The sequence below is a fragment of the Zea mays genome, chromosome 3 (genome assembly GCF_902167145.1).
Source record: "Zea mays cultivar B73 chromosome 3, Zm-B73-REFERENCE-NAM-5.0, whole genome shotgun sequence".
Taxonomy (NCBI): Eukaryota; Viridiplantae; Streptophyta; class Magnoliopsida; order Poales; family Poaceae; genus Zea; species Zea mays.
The window spans coordinates 93,625,237-93,650,627 of NC_050098.1; the positions used below are offsets into that span (position 1 = coordinate 93,625,237).

The window sequence follows — 25,391 nt, forward strand, 5'->3', positions numbered from 1 at the left end:
AACTAAACCACATGTGATAATCTATCAAAGGGGTGGGTGTAGAGTAGTAACCCTGAGTAACACCTAGGGTGTTACATTCAGCCCCTCTCCTTGAAACTGAATGTGTTCCATTAGCTACAAATCTCAAAACTAATGACTCCAATTGACAAAAACGTGCCTAATTACTAACCCAAACACATATCAGAAGATGGCATTGGAACTTGAAGATATAACGAGGATTTTCTCTCGGGTCTGCCACTCAGACAAACCAAACTTAGGGATGACATTTCTCCTTATCCCTGGCACAAAACTCTTCGGACACTGCACCGAAACGACAGAGTGTAGAGAGGAGAAGAAATCATGTAAACGGATTTTGCCTAAGTTCGCTTAGATTTGCAACCTATGGGCGTTCGAAAGTGACTAAACATATCAGGCCCACCTATTCGACCGCAGACCTGAGCCGCAGAGCGCGCTATTGGCTGATTCGCGCACACCAAACTGTGCTCGCGCCTGTGCCCTACGACACAGCTGGACATCGCAGCGTCGTGCACGCGTCCGTGCCTATAAAGTCGACCCGACCCTCAATTGCACTCTATGCGTTTTCCCCGAGCCCATAGCTAAGCACCTTCACCGGAGTTTTACCGGAGCAGGGAGCATCGCCGCCCGCCATCGTCGACCAGAGCCGGTCACGATGAACCGCTGCACCCAGCTACGTTCCACCCTAACCAAACCCGCCACCGGTTTCCCCTGAGTCCCATAGAGCTTTCCAAGGCTCGAGCTGGAGCTCTGCTTCACCAGACCAGTGAAATCACCATCACCGGAGTTCAAGATTCCGCCGGTGAACATGGACCCACCTCCACAACTCGCCTTGGTCCAATTCCTCCGGAGGATCACCTCACCAACCTTCTGTAAAGCTTGATGACTGGTGGAATCGAGCTCTACCACCGCCAACTAGCCAGAACACTCACCGCCGTCAAGCTCCGACCATCGGGAGACGTAGACTGGTCAACTCCGACCATCTCCGGCCGACCCAAAGGTACTGGCATGTTCGCCGTAACCTCCTGCGTTTTCCCCACCCTCTTCTAGAACCGCTATCACCGACGTCGAGCTGCATCGCCGTGTCTTCTCTCTGGCCATTGTTTTAGCTGAGAGAAGGACCATGGGTTCGATACTTTAAAAACCAGGGGCTAAGCATAAAGTCACTGGCTCAGTTGAATAGTACGCCGAGGGCTTATGTGTGAGAGAAAAGGGAAAAGATAACCAGGGACCCAGATGCAAACCATTTATCCCTTTACGTTTAAACAAAATCCTTTATTAATCCTGCAGATAGTTTTAAAAATTCATAACTTGTGAAATAGGTATTCAAATGTGGTCAAATAAATTTTGCTAGGCTCCATGCAAGTTAAACAGGAGAGAAAAAAATAGAAAACCCCTAGTCCTGTTTAAGGAAGTTGTTACTTAATTTAAGATATAAGTTAAAATGTGGAAGTAAAAGTAAAAATAAAAATAGTAGGACTTTTGTACTATGGCTAGAAAATTTTTGGTAGATATCTACTCAACAATGAACCCCTACAAAAATACTATACAGCCTAGTTCACCCAATTAAGTAGGGATTATAAATTGATTTAAATTCTTGCCTATTTTTTTGGAAAATTGAAACAAGACCTAAAAGTATAAAACAACAGACAAACTTATTTTTCCTAGAATACTTAACATAGTGTATATATTCTATATATGTGTACATTCATCGCATCTAGTTAAATATAGACATACATATCAAGAGCTAATACGAACACTATTTTAGAACGGAGAGAGTACTAAACAGCTAAAAGAGCCTACAATTTAAAATGAACTGAAGAAAGTTGTAGCTTTCTAAAGTTCCATGTGTCATATATGAGGTTTATTTCATATGATAATGATATTGAAGCAGGTTAATCTATTTTCACTTGATATTTTATTTACCAAATGAGTGGCCTTTGACGTGCTGGAATGCCCAAGTGAATATTGAAGTACCAGTACTTTGCATGATCGTAACACCATAAAACAACGAAATGGTAAGATTAGTATATGAAAATGTGAAATAAAACATTCCATTGAGGTTCATTCCTCTTTAGAAAATGTAGTAGTCTTGGAAATAGCACGATGAAACTTCCACAGAGATCGGCCTTCGTACTTAAAATAAGTTTTTATAAAAGCGTAGTCCTAACCAGCAACAAAGCAGGACCCTGACCTAATTGACCTCAAAAGATAGATACAAGCATGTGGCAGCTACTTGATCTATATAAAAATGCAGAATCCATTTCTCATGTAAAGTCAGTACATTAACAATCTTACAAAACTACCACTAAACGTGTCTATTTGCCTCACAGCAATACAAGAAAACAACATATTTTCTTACCTTAAATAACTGCAATTAAATTATAAAATAGTAATTGGCACCTTTTAACTAACCCTTCCCAGTAACAAACCCTTTGATCCCTTCGCCGACAGACCACGTGCTGGTTGACTTGATACCTTTTTCTCATTTACCATAATTTGGGTAGACCTCCCTCTGGCATAGTGGAACAGAAGCAAAATTGTTCCAGCATTGCTATCCAAATCCACTAAACTCAACCTGAAGTGACCTTTTTGCGGATGACTCTCTTTCGACGAGACTTAGAAAATGTTGCCTCAGGTCCACCCTGCTTGATACCTAGAAGACCAAGGCCAGATACAATTGCATCCTTGGATATAAACCACCTTGATTGGTCCGCGTCAACCTCCACAGGTCTCTTGTATGCTCTCAACAGTCGATCTGAGTACTGTGGATCAGCTTCCTCGCCAAGCCAAGTCCTCCTTGATGCCTCACCAATCTGAATATTCATCAGTCTGCAACATGTATACCATTGCGTTAGCGCTAGAACAAGCACTCGGAGAAGGAGCAGTTCAATTGTTCTGTGTAATATAAAAATTGGGACAAGTTCACATAGTTGCTAAACACAGAAATGCAGGTTAAGATAATACAAATATAAGGTCAGAGATGAAACACAAAGAACCACAAGAAAGAAGAGTACAATTAGGACCAGAATATGATAATAACGTGGAAAACAGCCAAAGCATGCAAGAGTATAAAAAACAATTGGTTGATAATAAGACCAAAACAATGTCCTAAGTATTGAAATACTGAAAACTTACTACAGATGAACAATAAAGCACTGCAAAGGTGATCCCTTGTATGTTATATGCCTCTAAATTTTGTATGCTGACCAGAGGTCACTGATGTCTCTGACATGTTGGCATGGGCCATCCTACCGAATGCGAGTTATGCTTATTTTTATTTTCTCAATGTTAGTCTATAGGAGTACATAACATCTGCAATCTCGACCACCAAGTGGATAGAGAAGATGGAGAATAAAGGAATATGATGTAACCATTTTGGAACCCAATAAATTCGATATTTATAAAGTATATATATCCCCAAAAAATGCAATAAAACTGAAATTGCTAATGATGAGATTGTAAACAATAAATTGATCGAGTAAGACAACTCTCGCGCTCGTCCCGGTCATCTCTCACGCAGGCGACCTGGGCGTCTCCCTAAACCCTAGCCATCGTCACCCTTCTTCCCCCTCCTTCCCACCTCGCCTCCGTCACCCTTCTTCCCCCTCCTTCCCACCTCGCCTCCACCTGAGAGAGCTGCAAGGAGGCCCGCGCGGCTCTCCATGAAGGAAGTGGTGAGGTCTCGCTGCCGGATCTGGCGGCATGCGGCTGTCCGCGCGAGGGATTGACACGATGACCATGGTGGGGACATCTGGTTCCCTTCTCCCTGGCCCTGATTGTGTGTTCTTCATTGGCAGAGGTAGGCGGCGGCCATGGCGGGGTGGAGGTCGTTTTGTCCAGTGGAGCTCCTGGTGGGCGACAGCCATGGCATGGGTTTGCAACAGCGTGGTGGGCTAGGCTGGCTGGCTATCGCGCCCCTCTTGGCGCGCAAGTGGATGTCGACGGCGTCGGCATGGGTTGTGGCTGGTGAGGTCCGATCTTCGACGAACACCGGTTAAGGATGGGTTGTCTAGGCTATCGAAGGCAAAAGAAGGGCAGGTTGAGGTTCTACGCAGTTTTCTATATGTTGCAAATGGAGAGAGGCGTCCAGTGGCCGACGAGGTGCGTCGGCAGGGCTGCGCGGCCAGCCGGGATGGCAGCAGTAGGGCCCTCTTCTCGTTTAGTGGCATGGCGGCGGCGACCAGTGGCCCAGGCAGGCGCATGATGGTTGCGACGGCGACAGAGCGCCCGGCGACAGCTGACTTCGATTGCTGCGGGTGCCAGGATTAGGGCTGGAAACGAGCCGAGTCGAGCTCGACTCGGCTCGGTGCAGCTCGGTGGCTGACCGAGCTCGGCTCGGCTCGGCTCGTCAATTTCACGAGCTGGGGAAACAGGCTCGGTTCAGCTCGCGAGCCACACCCTGATATTATATAATTGCATTAGATAGTGAATTATTAGTATATAAATATGAAATATATAGATATCATTCATTATTATGAGTAATCTAGATTATTAATTGTCATATATCTATCATGAAACGCTAAGGAACAAACTGACAATCTATAAAATTAGCCATTATCCATCATTATTCTACATATTAAGTAATTTGACACAGCTCGCGAGCCTGAACGAAACGGCTCGGCTCGCTACGGGAACGAGCCCAAAAGACGGGCTCGGCTCGGCTCGCTCGAGGCTCGCGAGCCGCTCCAAGCCGAGCCGAGCCACTCCGAGCTCGAGCCGGCTCGCGAGCCTCGAGCTTATTTTCCAGCCCTAGCCAGGATCGACGGCGACAGCCGGCATCGGCTCTGGCGCGCGGCATTGTGATGCACGCGGCAAGGCGTTGCTCGGTTCCGTGTGCCCAGCTAGAGGGGTGGCGGCCGACGCAGCTTTGTTGGTGTTGTGGCAGCCGGCGTGTCGATGCCTCTCTTGAGGGGTTTGTGTGAGATGCCAACGCAGCGGCGACAGTGGAGGTTGCATGCTTTGCCTTGGGGTCCTAGCCTGGCAATGTGTTGGGAGAGATCTTGGGCGAAAGACTTGACGACAATGATGCCTGTGGGCGCCGCTTCCCATGTTGAGGGTGTCGCATTCCCCAGCACTATCTGTGAAACCCGTGGCCGCGCGGCGCGTCGCCGTCGACGTGAGCGATCACGGTGATCACCGAAGAGAACTAGAGGACGCAAGGTAAGTGGTTGGATTTGTTTTTGTCTATTATTTCTTTCGTGAAAAGCAAGTCTGCAGTTTACCTCACCTTAAACGATCTAGTCACGCAGGCCAACATGGCCAGGCCGACACGGCCACCATCACACACCAACGGCCCACACGGCCCACCACACCCAGCAATTCAAAAAATGAAAAATACTACTTCCTCCCGCGTCCACTCTCGACGCCTGCATCCATCACGCGCGCACCACAGTGCTGTCATCTTCCCCACCTTCAAGAGTTGCATTAGGGGTATGCAGTGATCAAATTGCCTCATTGGTGGTAGATGTGTAGGAACATTAAACAATTCAGCAAACTCTTGCAGCAGCAAACTGAATATCAGCCTCATTAACTTGACTGCCAGAATCAGCAGTGGATTCCACTAGCACCATGGCCCAAATATCATGTCCAGCAAGCCATTTCTGCACTTGAAGTGCTGATACCTCCTGAATGGTTGAACCCGGGTGGACATCATCCCCATATAAGGTCACCTCCTGTCCACCATCTTGAAACTGCAGAACCTTGTGTACCCAATCACATTCCATAGGGCTATGTTGCATCAACCAATCATAACCCAATATAGCATCAAAAGCTTTTAAATGCAATACTCTCATGTCAGTATGATAGAAATGACCATGAGACCACCATTCAACATTTCTAACCATAGAGTTGCAAATCATTTTGTGTCCACTGGCCACCTTCACTTGTACAGTTGGGCACTCTTCCACCTGCAACTGTAATTGTTTAGTCATGTGTTCACTGATGAAAGTGGAGGAACTGCCTGAATCCACCAACATTAGCATCACTTGTTTGCCCACAATAGACCTCACCCTCATACTGTAAATACTGTCAGAACCTGATAGGGCCTGAAAGGACAGATGACAGCATACCTCTCTTTGTTCATCTTCTTGTTCCAACGTCTGTAAAACTTCATCAGCCAACACCTCTGGTTCCTCCTCATCCACCACAACATTTAACTGAACTTGCCCTCTTTTGGCACATTTGAGAATGTGACCAGGCTCAAATTTCTCTCCACATGCATAACAAAGTGAAAGGGAAATGTGCCCTTGGGCCATTTCTAAGTATTTTGGTGATTTAGTGTCCAACACAAGTGCCTAAGTGTTAAATGGTGGACAAAGTACAAATCAAGTATAAAGGTATGTTTCTCAGACTTAGTACATTGTTTTAGAGACTAATGTATTGTGTCTAAGTGCTGGAAACAGGAAAAATCAAGTCGAAATTAAAGAAGGCTTTGTTCAGCCAAAGTCAGCCTTGTCTGGGTGCACCGGACAGTGTCCGGTGCGCCAGGCTGGCTCAGGCGAACTTGCTGCTCTCGGAAAGTGATTAACGGCGTACGGCTATAATTCACCGGACTGTCCGGTGTGCACCGGACTGTCCGGTGAGCCAACGGTCAGCCGGGCCAACGGTCGGCCGCACGATCCGCGCGAGACACGTGGCCGAGCCAACGGTCAGAAGGGGGCACCGGACTGTCCGGTGCGCCAACGGCTCCAAAGCGCCAACGGTCGGCTTCGCCAAAGAAGGAAAGAAATCCGCACCGGACAGTGTCCGGTGCGCCAGGCGACAGAAAGCAAGAATTGCCTTCCTGGAATGCACTCAACGGCTCCTAGCTGCCTTGGGGCTATAAAAGGGACCCCTAGGCGCATGGAGGAGCACACCAAGCATTCTCTAAGCATTCCTAAGCACCAAGACTTCGATTCCGCGCATTTGATTCTTTGTGATAGCAACTAGAGCTTCATTTGAGTTGTGAACTCACCGGGTTGTGTTGTGAGCTCTTGTTGCGACTTGTGCGCGTGTTGTCGCTCTGATTTTGTGTCTTGTGTGCGTTGCTCATTCCTCCCTTACTCCGTGCTTCTTTGTGAACATCAAAGTGTAAGGGCGAGAGGCTCCAAGTTGTGGAGATTCCTCGCAAACGGGATATAGTAAAGCAAAGCAAAACACCGTGGTATTCAAGTGGGTCTTTGGACCGCTTGAGAGGGGTTGATTGCAACCCTCGTCCGTTGGGACGCCACAACGTGGACTAGGCAAGTGTTGAACTTGGCCGAACCACGGGATAAACCACTGTGTCTATCTGTGATTGATATTCTTGTGGTTATCGTGTCTTGCAAAGACTCTTCTCTAGCCACTTGGCATTCTTGTGCTAACCCCTAATCAAGTTTTGTGGCATTAAGTTTCAAGTTTTACAGGATCACCTATTCAACCCCCCTCTAGGTGCTCTTAATTGGTATCGGAGCCGTTCTCTTCAAGAAAGGGACTAATCGCCCGAAGAGATGGATCCTAAGGGCAAGGGGATTGTGATCAATGATAAGGAGAAGGAGTCCTTCGTCAACGAGCCTAAAGATGACAAGCCTACCGACTCGGGCTCGGGCCACAAACGAAGGGATGGGAAGAAGAAGAAGACGAGGCGCATCAAGGAGATCGTCTACTACGACGACAGCGACAAGTCCACTTCTTCCCAAAAGGATGACAACAACAACTACGAGAAAAAGAAGACGATTAACTCAAACTTCTCTTTCGATTATTCTCGTATTCCGCATAGCTCAAATGCACATTTGCTTTCCATTCCACTTGGTAAACCTCCTCATTTTGATGGAGAGGACTACGGATTTTGGAGTCACAAAATGCGTAGTCACTTGTTCTCTCTCCATCCTAGTATATGGGAGATAGTAGAGAGTGGAATGAAATTTGATAGCTCGGATAGTCCTTTATTTATAAATGAACAGATTCGTAAAAATGCACAAGCTACTACTGTGTTGTTAGCCTCATTGTGCAGAGAAAAAAGTACCATAAGGTGAGCGGCTTGGACAATGCCAAGCGGATTTGGGACACCCTCAAGATCTCACATGAGGGGAACGACGTCACAATGCTCACCAAAATGGAGTTGGTGGAAGGCGAACTCGGGAGATTCGCGATGATTAGAGGGGAGGAGCCGACACAGACGTACAACAGGCTCAAGACCCTCGTCAACAAGATAAGGAGCTACGGAAGCACGCGATGGACGGACCACGACGTTGTCCGCCTAATGCTAAGGTCCTTTACCGTCCTTGATCCACATCTTGTGAACAACATTCGTGAGAATCCTAGGTACACGAAGATGACGCCCGAGGAGATCCTTGGAAAGTTCGTAAGCGAGCGGATGATGATCAAGGAGGCTAGATACGTCGACGATGCATTAAATGGCCCAATTCAAGAGCCTCAAACTATTGCTCTCAAGGCAACAAGGAGCAAGGAGGCGCTACCTAGCAAGGTGGCGCAAGTTGAGGCGGCCGGGCTTAATGATGAAGAGATGACCCTCATCATCAAGCGATTCAAGACGACGCTAAAGGGTCGCAAGGAGCACCCCAACAAGAACAAGACGAAAGGGAAGCGCTCCTGCTTCAAATGTGGTAAGATTGGTCATTTTATCGCTAATTGTCCCGATAATGAAAGTGACCAGGAAAAGAAGAATGGAAAGTGGGAAAAGAAGAACTACAAGAAGGCGAAGGGCGAGGCACATCTTGGAAAGGAGTGGGATTCGGATTGCTCCTCGTCCGACTCCGACAACGAAGGACTCGCCGCCACCGCCTTCAACAAGTCATCCCTCTTCCCAAACGAGCATCACACTTGCCTCATGGCAAGGGAAAAGAAGGTAAGTACTCGAAACAATACTACTTATGCTTCTTCAAGCGAGGATGAGTCTAGTGATGATGATGAAATAGACTATTCATGCTTATTCAAGGGCCTAGATAGAACCAAGGTTGATAAAATTAATGAATTAATTGATGCCTTGAATGATAAGAATAGGTTATTAGAAAAGCAAGAGGATCTTTTGTATGAAGAGCATGATAAGTTTGTTAGTGCACAAAATTCTCTTGCTCTAGAAGTCAAAAGAAATGAAATGCTTTATTGTGAACTATCTACTTGTCATGAAACCATTTCTACTTTAAAAGGTGTTAATGATGATTTAAATGCTAAACTAAAAGTAGCAAATAAATCTAACTCCTGTGTAGTGTTAGACTATGTGTGTGTGAGTGTGTGTGGGCCGGCACCACTGTTGGGCTGCCGGCCCATTAGGGTTAGGGTTTCCTGTGTCTATATATTGTAGTCCACCTTTATGCAATACAATCTGATTCACTCTTCTACATGGTATCAGAGGATTAGGTTTAGGGTTTTTCTCCTCTCCTCCCACTGCACCCGCCGTCGGCTCCCTCCCACGGTCCCACCCAGCCGCCGCCTGCCATCGCCGCCCCCCGGGAAGCTCATCCTTCCCTCCCGGGGGCGGCCTCCCTTCCCTCTCTCTCCAGGCGCTGCACCCCGCCGCACAAGCCATCCCCGTCCGCGTCCGCGGGCGTCCAGCTCCTCGGCGGCCAGGTCGCTAAAGCTGCTCCTCCAGTGGAACGGCGGCCGCGCGTCGGACCTCCCCGCCGCGCCGCTCCTGCGCGACAGCTCCGACTCCGAGACGTCGCTGTCCCTCGCGACCTCCCTCTCAGCCATGGCGGGTTCGACCTCCCTCTCCACCAGGGACGCACAGCCGCCGCCGCCCCTGGCCTTCTCCCCACCTGTCTCTCTCGCTCCAGCTCGTCCGGCTCCCTCTGCTCCGCCAGGCCACGCGCACCTCCTCCTCGGCGCGGCCCCATGAGGCGCCCGGGCAGCTGCCCCGCGTGCGCGGCAGCCTCCGGCGGCGCGCGGGCGCGGTACCCCGGCAGCGGGCGCAGGCAACGGACCGGCGGTGCCCGCACCTCCGAGGCCACGCCGCCGCCCACCGGCCCATGCTCCCCCATTCCGGCCCCGCCCGATGCCGCGGACCAGATCCGCAGCAAAGTAACCTGCTGCCGGCCCAGATCTGTGCCATCGACCTCATGGCGGCCTCCTCTCCCTCGCCAGCGCGGATGGACCGTGGCTGTCCCACCGGCTTCTCCCCTACCTCGGCAGCGTCCCTTGCGTCGGCCCTCTTCTTCCTGCCTCCACAAGCATGCCAACGCCCTCCCACGCGCAGCGCCCCCGGCCTTCCTGCGCACCCTGCATTCCTCTCCTCTGTGTCGGCGTCTTTGCCCGTGTAGCCCCTTGTCATCATGCTAGCCACCTCCTAATTGCTCGCGTTGACGCCCCTGCAGCGCCTCCCACTTCAAGCTTCTCCCGGCACCGGCGCCGTCATCATCCCTTGCCAGGTCCGGCGTAGGCCCCTGCCTGGCTGGAACCGCCCCGTCGCCCTCCCCTTCCTCGCCTTCGTTGGATCCGTCGCTGCCGCGACCTTCCCGGCCGGATCCACGTTGCTGCGTCCTTCTCGGCTCGATCCGCCGTCCCTTTGGCTGGATCGCGTCTCCCTGTCCGGATCCGTCGCTGTCGTGGCCTTCCCGGCCGGATCCGACATTCCCCTTCTTTTCTGCCGCGGGCGCGGACACCTTGACCAGCGCAGCCGCGTGCGCTGCTGTCGGCCTCCCTGGCGGGGCTCCTTGACGTCTGGTCGATCGAAGAAGCAGGAAGGATGGCCTGCCGATGCCCTTTTGCTGTGTGGCCCTGCCGATCGTTGACGCTCGAACGTCGACCCCTCCCGAAGATCAGGCTTTTGTTGCGCGTCTTCCGACCGCGACCACCTCGACTTCGGCTACCTCGACATCTAGGGGCTATCGTCTTCTTGGAGCACACAACGGTCTCTACTCCAGCCGCAACATTCGCACCATCACGACGCTGCGACTGCGGGGGGATTTCAACCCGTCGGCTCCTACCTTCGGCCTCTACTCCAGTCTCATCGTGTGTGGTGCCCCCGTTGCGACTGCGGGGGATGTTAGACTATGTGTGTGTGAGTGTGTGTGGGCCGGCACCACTGTTGGGCTGCCGGCCCATTAGGGTTAGGGTTTCCTGTGTCTATATATTGTAGTCCACCTCTATGCAATACAATCTGATTCACTCTTCTACATGTAGAACATGTTATGATTTGCAATAGGTGTAAAGATTTCAATGTTGATGCTTGTAGTGAACACCTAGTTTGCATCTCTAAATTAAATGATGAAGTGGCTAGTCTTAATGACCAACTTAAGACTAGCAAGAGTGAATTTGACAAGCTAAAATTTGCAAGGGATGTCTACACGATTGGTAGACACCCCTCAATTAAGGATGGTCTTGGCTTCAAGAGGGAAGTCAAGAACTTAACAAGCCATAAGGCTTCCATCTCCGTCAAGGAGAAAGGGAAGACCCCTATGGCTAGTAGTGCTCAAAAGAACCATGCCTTCATGTATCATGATAGGAGACATTCTAGGAATGTTTATAGAAGTTATGATGTTTTTGATTCTCATGCCATGATTGCTTCTAGTTCTTCTATTATGCATGATAGAAATGTGGCTAGGAAAAATGTTGTTCATCATATGCCTAGAAGAAATATTGTTCATGTTTCTAGGAAAGTAATGATTGAACCTTCTACAATTTATCATGCTTTAAATGCTTCCTTTGCTATTTGTAGAAAGGATAGGAAGATAGTTGCTAGAAAATTAGGGGCAAAATGTAAGGGAGATAAAACTTGCATTTGGGTCCCTAAAGCTATTTGTACTAACCTTGTAGGACCCAACAAGAGTTGGGTACCAAAGACCCAAGCCTAAATTGCCTTGCAGGTTTATGCATCCGGGGGCTCAAGATGGATTATCGACAGCGGATGCACAAACCACATGACGGGGGAGAAGAGGATGTTCTCTTCCTACGTCAAGAACAAGGATCCCCAAGATTCAATCATATTCGGTGATGGGAACCAAGGCAAGGTGAAAGGGTTAGGAAAAATTGCTATTTCATCCGAGCACTCTATTTCTAATGTGTTCTTATTTGAGTCGCTTGGATATAACTTGTTCTGTGAGTCAACTCTGTAATATGGGATATAACTGTTTATTCACAAACGTAGATGTGTCTATCTTTAGAAGTGATGGTTCATTAGCTTTCAAGGGTGTATTAGACGGCAAACTTTATTTAGTTGATTTTGCAAAAGAAGAGGCCGGTCTAGATGCATGCTTAATTGCTAAGACTAGCATGGGCTGGTTGTGGCATCGCCGCTTAGCACATGTGGGGATGAAAAACCTTCACAAGCTTCTAAAGGGAGAACACGTGATAGGTCTAACAAATGTTACTTTCGAAAAACCTTCACAAGACCCCTGGAGTTACTTCATATGGACCTCTTCGGACCTGTCGCCTATCTAAGCATAGGAGGAAGTAAGTATGGTCTTGTTATAGTTGATGATTTTTCCCGCTTCACTTGGGTATTCTTCTTGCAGGATAAATCTGAAACCCAAGGGACCCTCAAGCGCTTCCTAAGGAGAGCTCAAAACGAGTTTGAGCTCAAGGTGAAGAAGATAAGGAGCGACAATGGGTTCGAGTTCAAGAACCTTCAAGTGGAGGAGTATCTTGAGGAGGAAGGAATCAAGCACGAGTTCTCCGCTCCCTACACACCACAGCAAAATGGTGTGGTAGAGAGGAAGAACAGGACGCTACTAGACATGGCGAGGACGATGCTTGGTGAATTCAAGACGCCCGAACGGTTTTGGACGGAAGCCGTGAGCACGGCTTGCCACGCCATAAACCGGGTCTATCTTCATCGCCTCCTCAAGAAGATTTCGTATGAGCTGCTAACCGGTAACAAACCCAATGTTTCGTATTTCCGAGTTTTTGGGAGTAAATGCTACATTTTAGTGAAGAAAGGTAGGAATTCCAAATTTGCTCCCAAAGCGGTAGAAGGGTTTTTGTTAGGTTATGACTCAAATACAAAGGCGTATAGGGTCTTCAACAAATCGTCGGGTTTGGTTGAAGTCTCTAGCGACGTTGTATTTGATGAGACTAATGGCTCTCCAAGAGAGCAAGTTGTTGATCTTGATGATGTAGATGAAGAAGACGTTCCAACGGCCGCAATGCGCACCATGGCGATTGGAGATGTGAGGCCAATGGAACAAAAGGAGCAAGATCAACCTTCTTCCTCAACAATGGTGCACCCCCCAACTCAAGAAGATGAACAGGTTCATCAAGAGGAGGCGTGTGATCAAGGGGGGGCACAAGATGATCATGTAATGGAGGAAGAAGCACAACCGGCACCTCCAACCCAAGTTCGAGCAATGATTCAAAGGGATCATCCCGTCGACCAGATTTTGGGTGACATTAGCAAGGGAGTAACTACTCGTTCTAGATTAGTTAATTTCTGTGAGCATTACTCCTTTGTCTCTTCTATTGAGCCTTTCAGGGTAGAAGAGGCCTTGCTAGATCCGGACTGGGTGTTGGCCATGCAAGAGGAGCTCAACAACTTCAAAAGAAATGAAGTTTGGACACTTGTGCCTCGTCCCAAGCAAAATGTTGTGGGAACCAAGTGGGTGTTCCGCAACAAACAAGACGAGCACGGAGTGATGACAAGGAACAAGGCACGACTTGTGGCAAAAGGTTATGCCCAAGTCGCAGGTTTGGACTTTGAGGAGACGTTTGCTCCTGTGGCTAGGCTAGAGTCCATTCGTATTTTGCTAGCATATGTCGCTCACCATTCTTTCAGGTTGTTCCAAATGGATGTGAAGAGCGCTTTCCTCAACGGGCCAATTAAGGAGGAGGTGTACGTGGAGCAACCCCCTGGCTTCGAGGATGAACGGTACCCCGACCACGTGTGTAAGCTCTCTAAGGCGCTCTATGGACTTAAGCAAGCCCCAAGAGCATGGTATGAATGCCTTAGAGATTTTTTAATTGCTAATGCGTTTAAGGTTGGGAAAGCCGATCCAACTCTATTTACTAAGACTTGTGATGGTGATCTTTTTGTGTGCCAAATTTATGTCGATGACATAATATTTGGTTCTACTAACCAAAAGTCTTGTGAAGAGTTTAGCAGGGTGATGACTCAAAAGTTTGAGATGTCGATGATGGGCGAGTTAAGCTATTTCCTTGGGTTCCAAGTGAGGCAACTCAAGGATGGGACCTTCATCTCCCAAACGAAGTACACGCAAGACTTGATCAAGCGTTTTGGGATGAAGGACGCCAAGCCCGCAAAGACTCCAATGGGAACCGACGGACACACCGACCTCAACAAAGGAGGTAAATCCGTTGATCAAAAGGCATACCGGTCTATGATAGGGTCTTTACTTTATTTATGTGCTAGTAGACCGGATATTATGCTTAGTGTATGCATGTGTGCTAGATTTCAATCCGATCCAAGGGAATGTCACTTAGTGGCGGTAAAGCGAATTCTTAGATATTTAGTTGCTACGCCTTGCTTTAGATTTGGTCCAAAGGGGTCTACCTTTGACCTGATTGGATATTCAGACTCCGACTATGTCGGATGTAAGGTCGATAGGAAGAGTACATCGGGGACGTGCCAATTCTTAGGAAGGTCCCTGGTGTCCTGGAGTTCTAAGAAACAAACTTCCGTTGCCCTATCCACCGCTGAGGCCGAGTACATTGTCGCAGGACAGTATTGCGCGCAACTACTTTGGATGAGGCAAACCCCCCGGGACTTTGGCTACAATCTGAGCAAAGTCCCACTCCTATGTGATAATGAGAGTGCTATCGGCATGGCGGATAATCCTGTTGAACACAGCCGCACAAAGCACATCGACATCCGGCATCACTTTTTGAGAGACCACCAGCAAAAGGGAGATATCGAAGTGTTTCATGTTAGCTCCGAGAACCAGCTAGCCGATATCTTTACCAAGCCTTTAGATGAGCAGACCTTTTGCAAGTTGCGTAGTGAGCTAAATGTCTTAGATTCGCGGAACTTGGATTGATTTATAGCATACATGTGTTTTATGCCTTGATCATGTTCCTTAAGCATTTTGTTGTTTATTTATGGTACTCAAGTTGTACAAGCACTTCCCGGACCTTACAAGTCCATTTGCAAGTGATGCACATATTTAGGGGGAGATGTGTTACAACTTGACTCTTTGGGACTAACCATGTGCTTGAGTTTGCTTGATTTAGTCTCAAAGGTGAATTGAAAGGGAAAAAGTGGACTTGGACCATGCAAGACTTCCACTGCACTCCGATGAAAGAGTAACTTATTCCAAGTTCATCTCTATGCTCTTATTGCCTTTTTACTCTTTGAAGATTTTGGTGAGGCAATGGGATTAAAGGGCCAAAATTGATCCCGTTTTGGTGCTTGATGCCAAAGGGGGAGAAAATAAGGCCAAAGCAAGAAATGGATCAGCTACCACTTGTGAATTTTGAAAATAGTAGAGTTAGAGTTTTTGTTTGTCAAAATACTTCTATTTGTCTCTTGTGGGGAGAAGGCTTAATTATGGGAAAAAGGGGGAGTTTTTGAATCTTTGATCAATTTCTCTTGAAATATCTCTCTTTATGTTTCAACAAGTGTGTTTGACTTAGAGATAGAAAATTAAGTTTGATTTGCAAAAACAAACCAAGTGGTGGCAAAGAATGATCCATATATGTCAAATTTGAATCAAAACAATCTTGAGTTCTTATTCGAAGTGATTTTGCACTTGTTCTACTTGCTTTATGTTGTGTTGGCATAAATCACCAAAAAGGGGAGATTGAAAGGGAAATGTGCCCTTGGACCATTTCTAAGTATTTTGGTGATTTAGTGTCCAACACAAGTGCCTAAGTGTTAAATGGTGGACAAAGTACAAATCAAGTATAAAGGTATGTTTCTCAGACTTAGTACATTGTTTTAGAGACTAATGTATTGTGTCTAAGTGCTGGAAATAGGAAAAATCAAGTCGAAATTAAAGATGGCTTTGTTCAGCCAAAGTCAGCCTTGTCTGGGTGCACCGGACAGTCCGGTGGTGCACCGGAGTGTCCGGTGCGCCAGGCTGGCTCAGGCGAACTTGCTGCTCTCGGGAAGTGATTAACGGCGTACGGCTATAATTCACCGGACTGTCCGGTGTGCACCGGACTGTCCGGTGAGCCAACGGTCGGCCGGGCCAACGGTCAGCCGCACGATCCGCACGAGACACGTGGCCGAGCCAACGGTCAGAAGGGGGCACCGGACTGTCCGGTGTGCCAACGGCTCCATAGCGCCAACGGTCGGCTTTGCCAAAGAAGGAAAGAAATCCGCACCGGACAGTGTCCGGTGGTGCACCGGACTGTCCGATGCGCCAGGCGACAGAAGGCAAGAATTGCCTTCCTGGAATGCACTCAACGGCTCCTAGCTGCCTTGGGGCTATAAAAGGGACCCCTAGGCGCATGGAGGAGCACACCAAGCATTCTCTAAGCATTCCTAAGCACCAAGACTTCGATTCCGCGCATTTGATTCTTTGTGATAGCAACTAGAGCTTCATTTGAGTTGTGAACTCACCGGGTTGTGTTGTGAGCTCTTGTTGCGACTTGTGCGCGTGTTGTCGCTCTGATTTTGTGTCTTATGTGCGTTGCTCATTCCTCCCTTACTCCGTGCTTCTTTGTGAACATCAAAGTGTAAGGGCGAGAGGCTCCAAGTTGTGGAGATTCCTCGCAAACGGGATATAGTAAAGCAAAGCAAAACACCGTGGTATTCAAGTGGGTCTTTGGACCGCTTGAGAGGGGTTGATTGCAACCCTCGTCCGTTGGGACGCCACAACGTGGACTAGGCAAGTGTTGAACTTGGCCGAACCACGGGATAAACCACTGTGTCTATCTGTGATTGATCTTCTTGTGGTTATCGTGTCTTGCAAAGACTTCTCTAGCCACTTGGCATTCTTGTGCTAACCTCTAATCAAGTTTTGTGGCATTAAGTTTCAAGTTTTACAGGATCACCTATTCACCCCCCTCCCTCTAGGTGCTCTCACAAAGTCCATTTACTCTGCGGTATTCCCTGAGTTGCCTACCTTCTCCTCTATTATTAGTTGGATACTGTTTAGCAACATACCCATGTCTTACTCCTTTAGGTCTGCTTTTATCTAGCACCTCCTGTTGCATTTGAGCCAGCAGTACAGCCTTGTCCACCGTATCAGGCTAATGCATCTGAACCACACCCTGAATTTCCAACTTCAACCCATATATAAATTGTGTAAAAAAAACATCTCATCCAGCAGTGGGTTACGCATGGAGACCATATACCGAGCCTGATCAAACTCCCCTACATAGTTCTCTAGAGTATCCACTTGTTTGAGACTCCTTATCTTTCTGAGTGCTTTGGCATAAGCATTCGCGTCAAACTTACTCTCAGCTCGCGCAAACTCTTGCCAATTCCTCATACCTGGACGCAGTTTCTGAACTTGCCACCATCAAGCAGCATTCTGCTCCATGTGAATATAAGCAGCAGACACCCAAAGTGGTTGTGGCACTTGGTACATATGAAAATACTCCAAACACTTATCTACCCAAACCACCGGATCCTCTCCAGCAAACTTGGGAAACGACATTTTGGGTAATACCTGATTTGCTGCCTGCATGTTCATCCTCTCTTCATGTTGTCTTCCTATCATCAGACCTTGATGATTCCTCTGTTGCGTCTCCCGCTCTAGCTGCTCTCCCTGAACAAAGTTGTTCAGCGGAGGGTGTCTTCCTCCACCCCGATTCTCCAGACCCTCCGGAGTGCCTTCTAGATCTCTTCCCATCTGTTCCAAGCGCATCTAAGTGATCTCCTTCTAGTCTCTTCCATCCTCACGTACAACTCGTTTCTCTCCTCTGACGCATGCTCTGTCACACCTGCCGCCAAATCTACTTAAGTCATGAGTTGGAGTTGTACCTTCTGCACGTCCTTCACTTGCCCCGTCAACACCTACAATAACTCAAGTACTTGACTCCATAGATCCTGCGTAGCACGATCCTTTTCCGCCATCGCTTCGAGCACGAAACGCGTCTGAACAGATGGCTTCGCTTTGGGAGCCATGTTGCCCACCGCCGGAGATCGACGGCTTTGATACCAATTGTAACACTCGTGGCCGCGCGGTGCGTCGCCATCGACGTGAGCGATCACGGTGATCACCGGAGGACGCAAGGTAAGTGGTTGGATTTGTTTCTGTCTGTTATTTCTTTCGTGAAAAGCAAGTCTGCAGTTTACCTCCCCTTAAACGATCCAGTCACGCAGGCCAAGGCCGACACGGCCACCATCACACACCAACGGCCCACACGGCCCACCACACCCAGCAATTCAAAAAATGAAAAATACTACTTCCTCCCGCGTCCACTCTCGACGTCTGCATCCATCACACACGCACCACCGTGCTGACACTATCTTCCATGGGCGAAAGCCCGACCCATCTCGAACAAGCGACGGTGGCGTCCCAGACGTCACTCCCTTCCTGAAGGTGTTACTATTGAAGTTCGTCTCAGCCACGACATCGCCTTCGGTTGATGCTTTCGCTTCTCGGAGTATGGTTTGCGGGTGGAGGTCGGGTTTCACAACGTGAAGTCAAAGCTGCTACGTCAGGGGATGTACCTTGGCAACGATGACATGAGGTAAAACCCCCCTTCGTGGACTAGATTGTTTCGGGGGTTGAGCAAATGTCGGGGGCGAGGCGGAGGATCAAGCTTGTTGTTGAAGAATCGAAGATGCCTCGCGTGGGTGTATTGAGGCTTGGCAACGACGGCGCACGCACCGCGATCTTCCGTGTCGGGTTTTGGGTGTAGGCGTCGTCGAGTTCCTTTGCCCATGTGCGTCTTGCGGAGTCGGAGCTGCTCATCCCTTGTGTTGAGCTCGGCAATGATGGCTCTGGATGGGCTTTGTGTGTGGGGTTGTTGTTGTCTGGGTTGTTTGTGCACTCTGTGTAGGTTTTGGACCCGGTTTTCCTTAAAACTGGGTCAATTACATTGTTCTTAATTGAAAGTCAGAGCTCCGGCCATTACATTCAAAAAAACCATAAATCAAGGGGAAGTTTTGAAGGGGCCAATATAATGAACCTGAGACAACCATACCGCACAGATAAGAAACACCAGTAAGAAGATAAACAACCAATCTATGATGTACTATAATATGGTATCATACTAGGATATGGTATCATGTATACCTGGTGGGTATCTATTACCCATATTCAAACCCTTACACATCTTATTAGGGCAAGTTATGAGTAAAAAAATATCCAATACAAATGGGTAGGATAGAGTTTGGTGAATAGATTATCCATGTGCAAGTCTATTAGTAGAAATGGCTGGATCAGGTAACACAAGGTTAGTTATAGGTTTTCTAATGTGGGACCCACATGTTCATCTTACTGCAGTAATCTACAAAAGGTACCAACTCTACAACAAATTTCAGTTAATTTCACAGAAATTTTGAAGTGTGAATGCAAGATTTTAAATTCTATGGTTCAGCTTTTGGTGAAGGGCCATATATATTGTGCCACACTAATCTGCAGGAAGTAGCTGTCTGTTGTAACGAGTCATCTGAAACTAATTCAGTCAATTCTGCACAAATTATAAGGTGTCAACCCAGTTTGATAAGTTCTCAATTTTCAGTGTTTTGATTTGACAATTCCATTTCTATATTACCAGATGCCTTATTGATATCCATGTTACCCGCTCAAAGTCTAACAACAATATGAATCCATATTCTGTCATTGAACATGTAAAGACCAATCAGAAGGACCATAATCCTAAGAAGTTACAAGGCCCCAAATTATGCCACGACGCCTCATGATGCTACTATTGTCCATATCAAAAATTAGTTATGAGGCCATACAAGAAGGGATCGAGTCCAGAATGATTATATATGTGATGGACTAGAGGTAGCATCAATTGCAAAAGCTTATACAACACCGCTTGAGATGGTATGGACATGTCCAACATAGACCTCTAGAGGCATTAGTGCATGCGAAGTCACGATAGCAATGAAAAACGAGATGGAAGAAGACCAAAGTTGACATGGAAAGATAGTAAAAGAAGATTTGAAAGGATGGAATATACCCAAAGATTTAGCCTTAAAGGATAAAATATATCCAAATATTTAGCCTTGAATAGGAGTGCATGAAAAACATTTCATCCACGTGTCTAAACCTTGACTTGTGGCTTTTGTTGGGCTTCAATTCTAGCCTATCCCGACATGGTTCGGACTAAAAGGCTCTGCTGCTGCTGCTGCATTCATGTCAATTCTGCTTATTATGCACAATGAACCACACTAATGACTCTGTCTTCAAAAAGTTCACCCCAAACTTGGAAGTAGCCACTAGAAGAGCTGAGGAAGGGAGGGAAATTTGGGAGCTCGCTGGGGCTAAGAACCTAGCCCTCCTATCAGCCCCCATTCCTGGCCTTCAGCAGTTGATAGCCTTTTCAGTTTTGATATGGACTCCTATGCGTATTTTTGTTTTTGGCCTCTGTAAGAGGGGCTTTCTTTTGAGCCTGTATCGGTCTATTTTGGACCTTCCATACCTTCTTAGTATAATGATGTGCACCTTTCCTGCGCATTCGAGAAAAAAAAACACAGAACACTAATGTAATAAGACAAAATTGTACAGATTTACCTTGCTGCTGTGCTGAAGAAGATTGCCACACCCAAAACATCGAAGCGCTTGACCATATATTGGTCTACTCCACATAGCAATTGATAACGCAAGTTAGCATAGAGTCCTAGGAAAGCTCCATAACCAAGAGCATTGGTGCTGATAGAGGGAATAGTCACCGATAACCTAAATTGAAGGGTAGTAATATAATAATTAAAAGGATGAACCAGAGAAGCCTCAAAAGGATGCTATTATATGTACTTGAATACTATGATAAACCTACCTCCTTTCTTTTCTTGCGGACAAGACTATTGACATACCCCCTTGCACAGAGCCAGCTACAAACCCGACCAGACTAAGCTCAGCAGCTTTATAAAAGAATGCACTGATTCGTTTTGCTAGATCAAACTCTCTCAAAGGATAGCTCTTCTCAAATATGTTGTTCGGAAGTTTCTCAATTGCATTTTGGAAGTCAAATCGAGATGTACTCGCATATGAACGGCATGGTGCTAAAAGTCCAAGAACCATCAAGTTGCAACAAGCTGCAGTCAAAGCATTAACAATCACCAAATCCCATTCTTGTTTAAACCTGATTTCCCGAAAGTGTGAAATGGTTAATGATGTAATAGGGTGAGACCAATGAATAGCTTTTGAAAAAGGTAAAACATACCTCTCTTTGCGAATATTCATTTCACACCAAATAGATGACGCAATGGTAGCTATAAACTCCAAAGACATTTTATGTGGGAATGATGGATCTGCAAGTGTCCTGCAAGCAACAGAATGTATTGCATATTTGTTTGAAAGCTTGCATTATTTACTTACTCAAATTTGCAGGAGGAAACCATAGTTTTTATGACCAAAATAGTAGCACAAAACACATGTTTTATTTCAGCAAGATCGCACAAAATCTCGTTCTTACTTTCAGCCACACCACCCCCCCCCCCCAAAAAAACTACAGCAGGTGGATCCTCCGCATATGCAACATGTAGACTGTGGTGAGTGGTGTTACATTGTATTAGCTCTATCTGTATGTATGAGCCTAGAGCCCAGCCCATGAGAACTATTACTTGGCTGTGTTGGCTACATAACCCTAGGCTTATGCCTATACATTGTTTGCCTGATTGCGTCAATCTAATTAATAGATATACGATTTTATCCTCTCCAACATGGTATCACAGAGCCAACCCTAACCCTACCTGGTCACCGGTCATCGCGAGTTTCTTACTCTCCGCCGCCAGATCCCCTCTCTATCAGGTCATTGCTCCTCTAGCCACCGGTCGCCACCCTCCGTCGGCTCTCCTTACATGGCTGGACCGCTTGCACTCCCTAAATATCCCGACAGTATATTGCATCCAACCAGCGGGGTCTGTAGACTCAGCTCATCCCAACATGGTCTGCAAACTCAACAAGCAGGGGCATAGATAAGGGGGCGGGCAGGGGCCTGGTCCCACCTAAGGTTGATTAGGGCATTGTACTACTCTTATTAGTTGTACTAATAATAAAAAAAAATATATAAAATAATAGCTCAACTAATGTAACAGAAATTTAATTAAACAAAAAATACATCTCTCTATTGTGTTTTTCTCGGGTTATATCTTTTAATGTATAATTTTACGTGGGAAGATAAAATAAATATAATATAAATCATTAGTTTTATTAATAATGTCTCATTTTATATTTAATTTAAACAATTGACACTTGTCTAAAATTTTAAAAAATAAAGCTTTATAGTTTTTTAGACCAACATCAAGTTTAATAATTTTAAGCTAATATTAATATATCTTGATTTCTTTTATCGACACTTTTAAACGGGATCCCTTATATCTGAATCTTGGCTCTGCCCCTATCAACAAGTCACTATACGGTCTGAAGCATTCACCCCGAGCTTGGTATAATCGCTTTGCTTCCTACTTGATCTCGCTAGGTTCCTCTAAGGCCGAGTAAAATAACTCACTATTCATATACCGATAGGGTTGTGACACGGTCTACCTCCTATACGTTGATGATATTTGTCCTCACTGCCTCCAGTCCTGATCTCTTGCATTGCATTATCTCTACAGTCCAGCGTGAGTATGTGATGAAGGGTATGGGTCCACTTCACCACTTTCAAGGGATTGCTGTCGAGAATCGTTGCGCCAATACACTTTGGATATCCTTGATTGTGTTGGCATGGTTGATTGTAAGTCATGTGCTACTACAGACAAAGGTCTCTTTAGGTAATGGAGGCCAGGTCAGTAACCCCACTGGCTATCGAAGTCTTGCAAGAGCGCTTTAGTATCTCACCTTCACCAGGCTGGACATCTCCTATACGGTTCAGCAGGTGTCTCCACATGCATGATCCACAGGAGCCCCATCTGACCGTCGTGAAGCAGATCCTCCTTTGTCTTCACGGTACCCTTGCATATGGACTTCTCATTCGACGTTCTTCTGCGAGCGAGCTTGTCGTCTACACCGACGCTAGCTGGGCAGGTTGCCCGGACACATGCCGGTCCACCTCAGGCTATGTTGTGATCCATGGGGACAACCTCATCTCGTGTTCGTCAAAGCACCAACCTGTCTCCCACTCGAGCATCAAGGCAACCCATTTCATCAGCATATGAATCATGTCAAGATTGATCTTCACTTCGTCTGCGAGTGGGTTGACATTGAGGATATTTGCATCCCTCACATCCTGATGACCTCACAGTTTGTCGACATCTTCACAATGGTCTGCTCTCCTCAATATTTATGAACTTTCGATCTAGTCTCAACATCTAATCTGGCCAAAGTTTCGACTGCGTGGAGTGTTAGATTGTATTAGCTCTATCTATATGTATGGGCATGAAGCCCAGCCCATTGTGTTGGCTATGTAACCCTAGGTTTATGCCTATATATTGTTGCTCCCAATCTAATTAATGGACATCCGATCTTATCTTCTCTAACATGTGAGAGTAATGGTTCTGCTCCGGTTGGCACATGAGAGGGATTTGTGGCAACAATTAGGGGAATTAGGGTAGTTAAAAGAGGGCAACAATGCCCCGAGGGCCAGCCGCATCTTAGAGAGGGAGGGGGTGGTGCCAGCGGCAGCAAGCTGCAGTGGCGTAGGTTGGGCAGCTTGCCCGTTGGAAGCTCCAACACCTCGAATGTCCATTTAGACCCATGACAGTGTAAATCAAAACCTTATAAACCATCTAACTGGGAAAGAACACGAATGAAACATATTTTATGAGCATGTATTCTTTGCATAGACTATATATATTGAAAGTTGAAACAGTCAATACCCCAACAATATGATGTGTGTGCCAAGCCTATTCTATTGCGTTTACCCTAGCAAGTAACTAGAAATTAAATAATGGTTATTATCAATCTTCATAGTTGCAGTATATATGTGAAAAGCACATTCACTTAGATGAGTGAACTAAGATTTTTTTGTACTTGAACTAATGAGTCTGAATTCATTCAGTTCAACTTTGAATTAAATTCTAAAATATTGGTAGCAATCTACCTCAACCAAATATGACGTCAGCAAGCAAATGATTCTAGAAGTTACCTTCCAACAAGACCTCTGGAAAGCCAGCCTGGAAGAGCTCTTGAGAAGGACCTAGCGTTTGTAGGTCTTGCAAATATTGACAAGTAACGTACCATCTGTGCAGAACTCACCAAACCCTGCAATGAGACATAAATATCATGTAAATTCATGTTGTTCAACTATCATACCAACCCTAAAGTAAAAAAAATATGAAAGGGATGTACAAATTTTACCATCTCACAAGCTTGGCGAAGACCGGTAGGCAAATCACTCATCGTCTTGTACCATTCTTGCAACACAGCTTCTACGAACTCCCTATTGAATAGCTGCCTCAAGAAAATAAGCACATTAACCACAAGTCTCACTCTTCATCAAGACATGGACACAGTTTTATCTGAATTCAAAATATTTGCAACCTCACCTCTTGTACAACAATTCGCCTCCTGAAAAGCCCACCTTCTTCCTCTCCCTCATCAAAATCATCAAAGTAGTCATCATCGTCACCATCATCATCACCACCATCACCCCCACCATGACCGATCCTTTTTCCAATATCTCCACCACCACCACCTGTCGCCAGCTGGAATTTTGAAAGGAAATATGTGATTAGTATTATGCAGATAGGAAACTTAACGATGCACATGACCATCACAATTTGTTACTGTGTCCTAACCATGAAGCAAATAAGGTACAACTAGTAGATTACAACAAAGGATATTAGATTTCAACTCAATCCAACCATATATCTAATCATGCTCAATAAAAACTTAAGTCAGGTTTGTAACACCAACTCAATGTAACCTGAAACTGGGAAAATAGGTCAGCTCATCACTGCATAGTTTCTGAATTTCCATGCAACTCCGCAAGATGCATAATCATGACTAGCATGGTTTTTAAAGCGGTAAGGCGGTCCAAGGCGTTGGAGCACCGCTTGGACGCCTAGGCGAGGTAGGCGGGCAAGGCGCCTAGGCGTTAGACCACCGCCCGGACGCCTAGGCGACGCCTTAAGAACAGAGATGACTAGATTAGCCTACTATGTTGTCAACATTAGCTATTTCTTATACTAACAATGAACGACCTCCATAAGTCCACACAAATCAATTCATCACCATTTTTCTTATTGATGCCACATAGAACGTGTGAGCCCACAGAATGAGCTCTTTCTGCTCCAAACACATAAGTTTATTGTTGTAATACTCATAAAACTGAAATCAATGTTTAAGCCTATTAGATGCCTATGCATGTGTTCGTTATATTCTGTCTCATAGCGTAAGGGCCTCTAGCGTAATGGTTAAGGCTTCCGAGTAGCACCTCCAGGTCCCGGGTTCGATCCCCCTCGGGGGGCCATTTTTGGGCTTCATTAAAAAAATCCCCTC

The 25,391-nt window shown here is 46.5% G+C and overlaps 1 protein-coding gene across 1 annotated transcript in view; it reads right to left on the reverse strand.

Moving 5' to 3' along the window:
• Positions 1-2,102: 2,102 nt before the first annotated feature.
• Positions 2,103-25,391, reverse strand: part of LOC100192917 (uncharacterized) — a 31,579-nt gene continuing 8,290 nt past the window's right edge. Inside the window, exons 2-8 of the mRNA NM_001138101.3 lie at positions 24,437-24,595; positions 24,249-24,341; positions 24,037-24,152; positions 21,175-21,273; positions 20,788-21,093; positions 20,526-20,690; positions 2,103-2,847 (exon numbers count right to left, since the gene is read on the reverse strand). Of these exons, the coding sequence (NP_001131573.1) occupies positions 2,589-2,847; positions 20,526-20,690; positions 20,788-21,093; positions 21,175-21,273; positions 24,037-24,152; positions 24,249-24,341; positions 24,437-24,595 (1,197 nt within the window). The 3' untranslated portion in view covers positions 2,103-2,588. The remainder of the gene's footprint in view (positions 2,848-20,525; positions 20,691-20,787; positions 21,094-21,174; positions 21,274-24,036; positions 24,153-24,248; positions 24,342-24,436; positions 24,596-25,391) is intronic.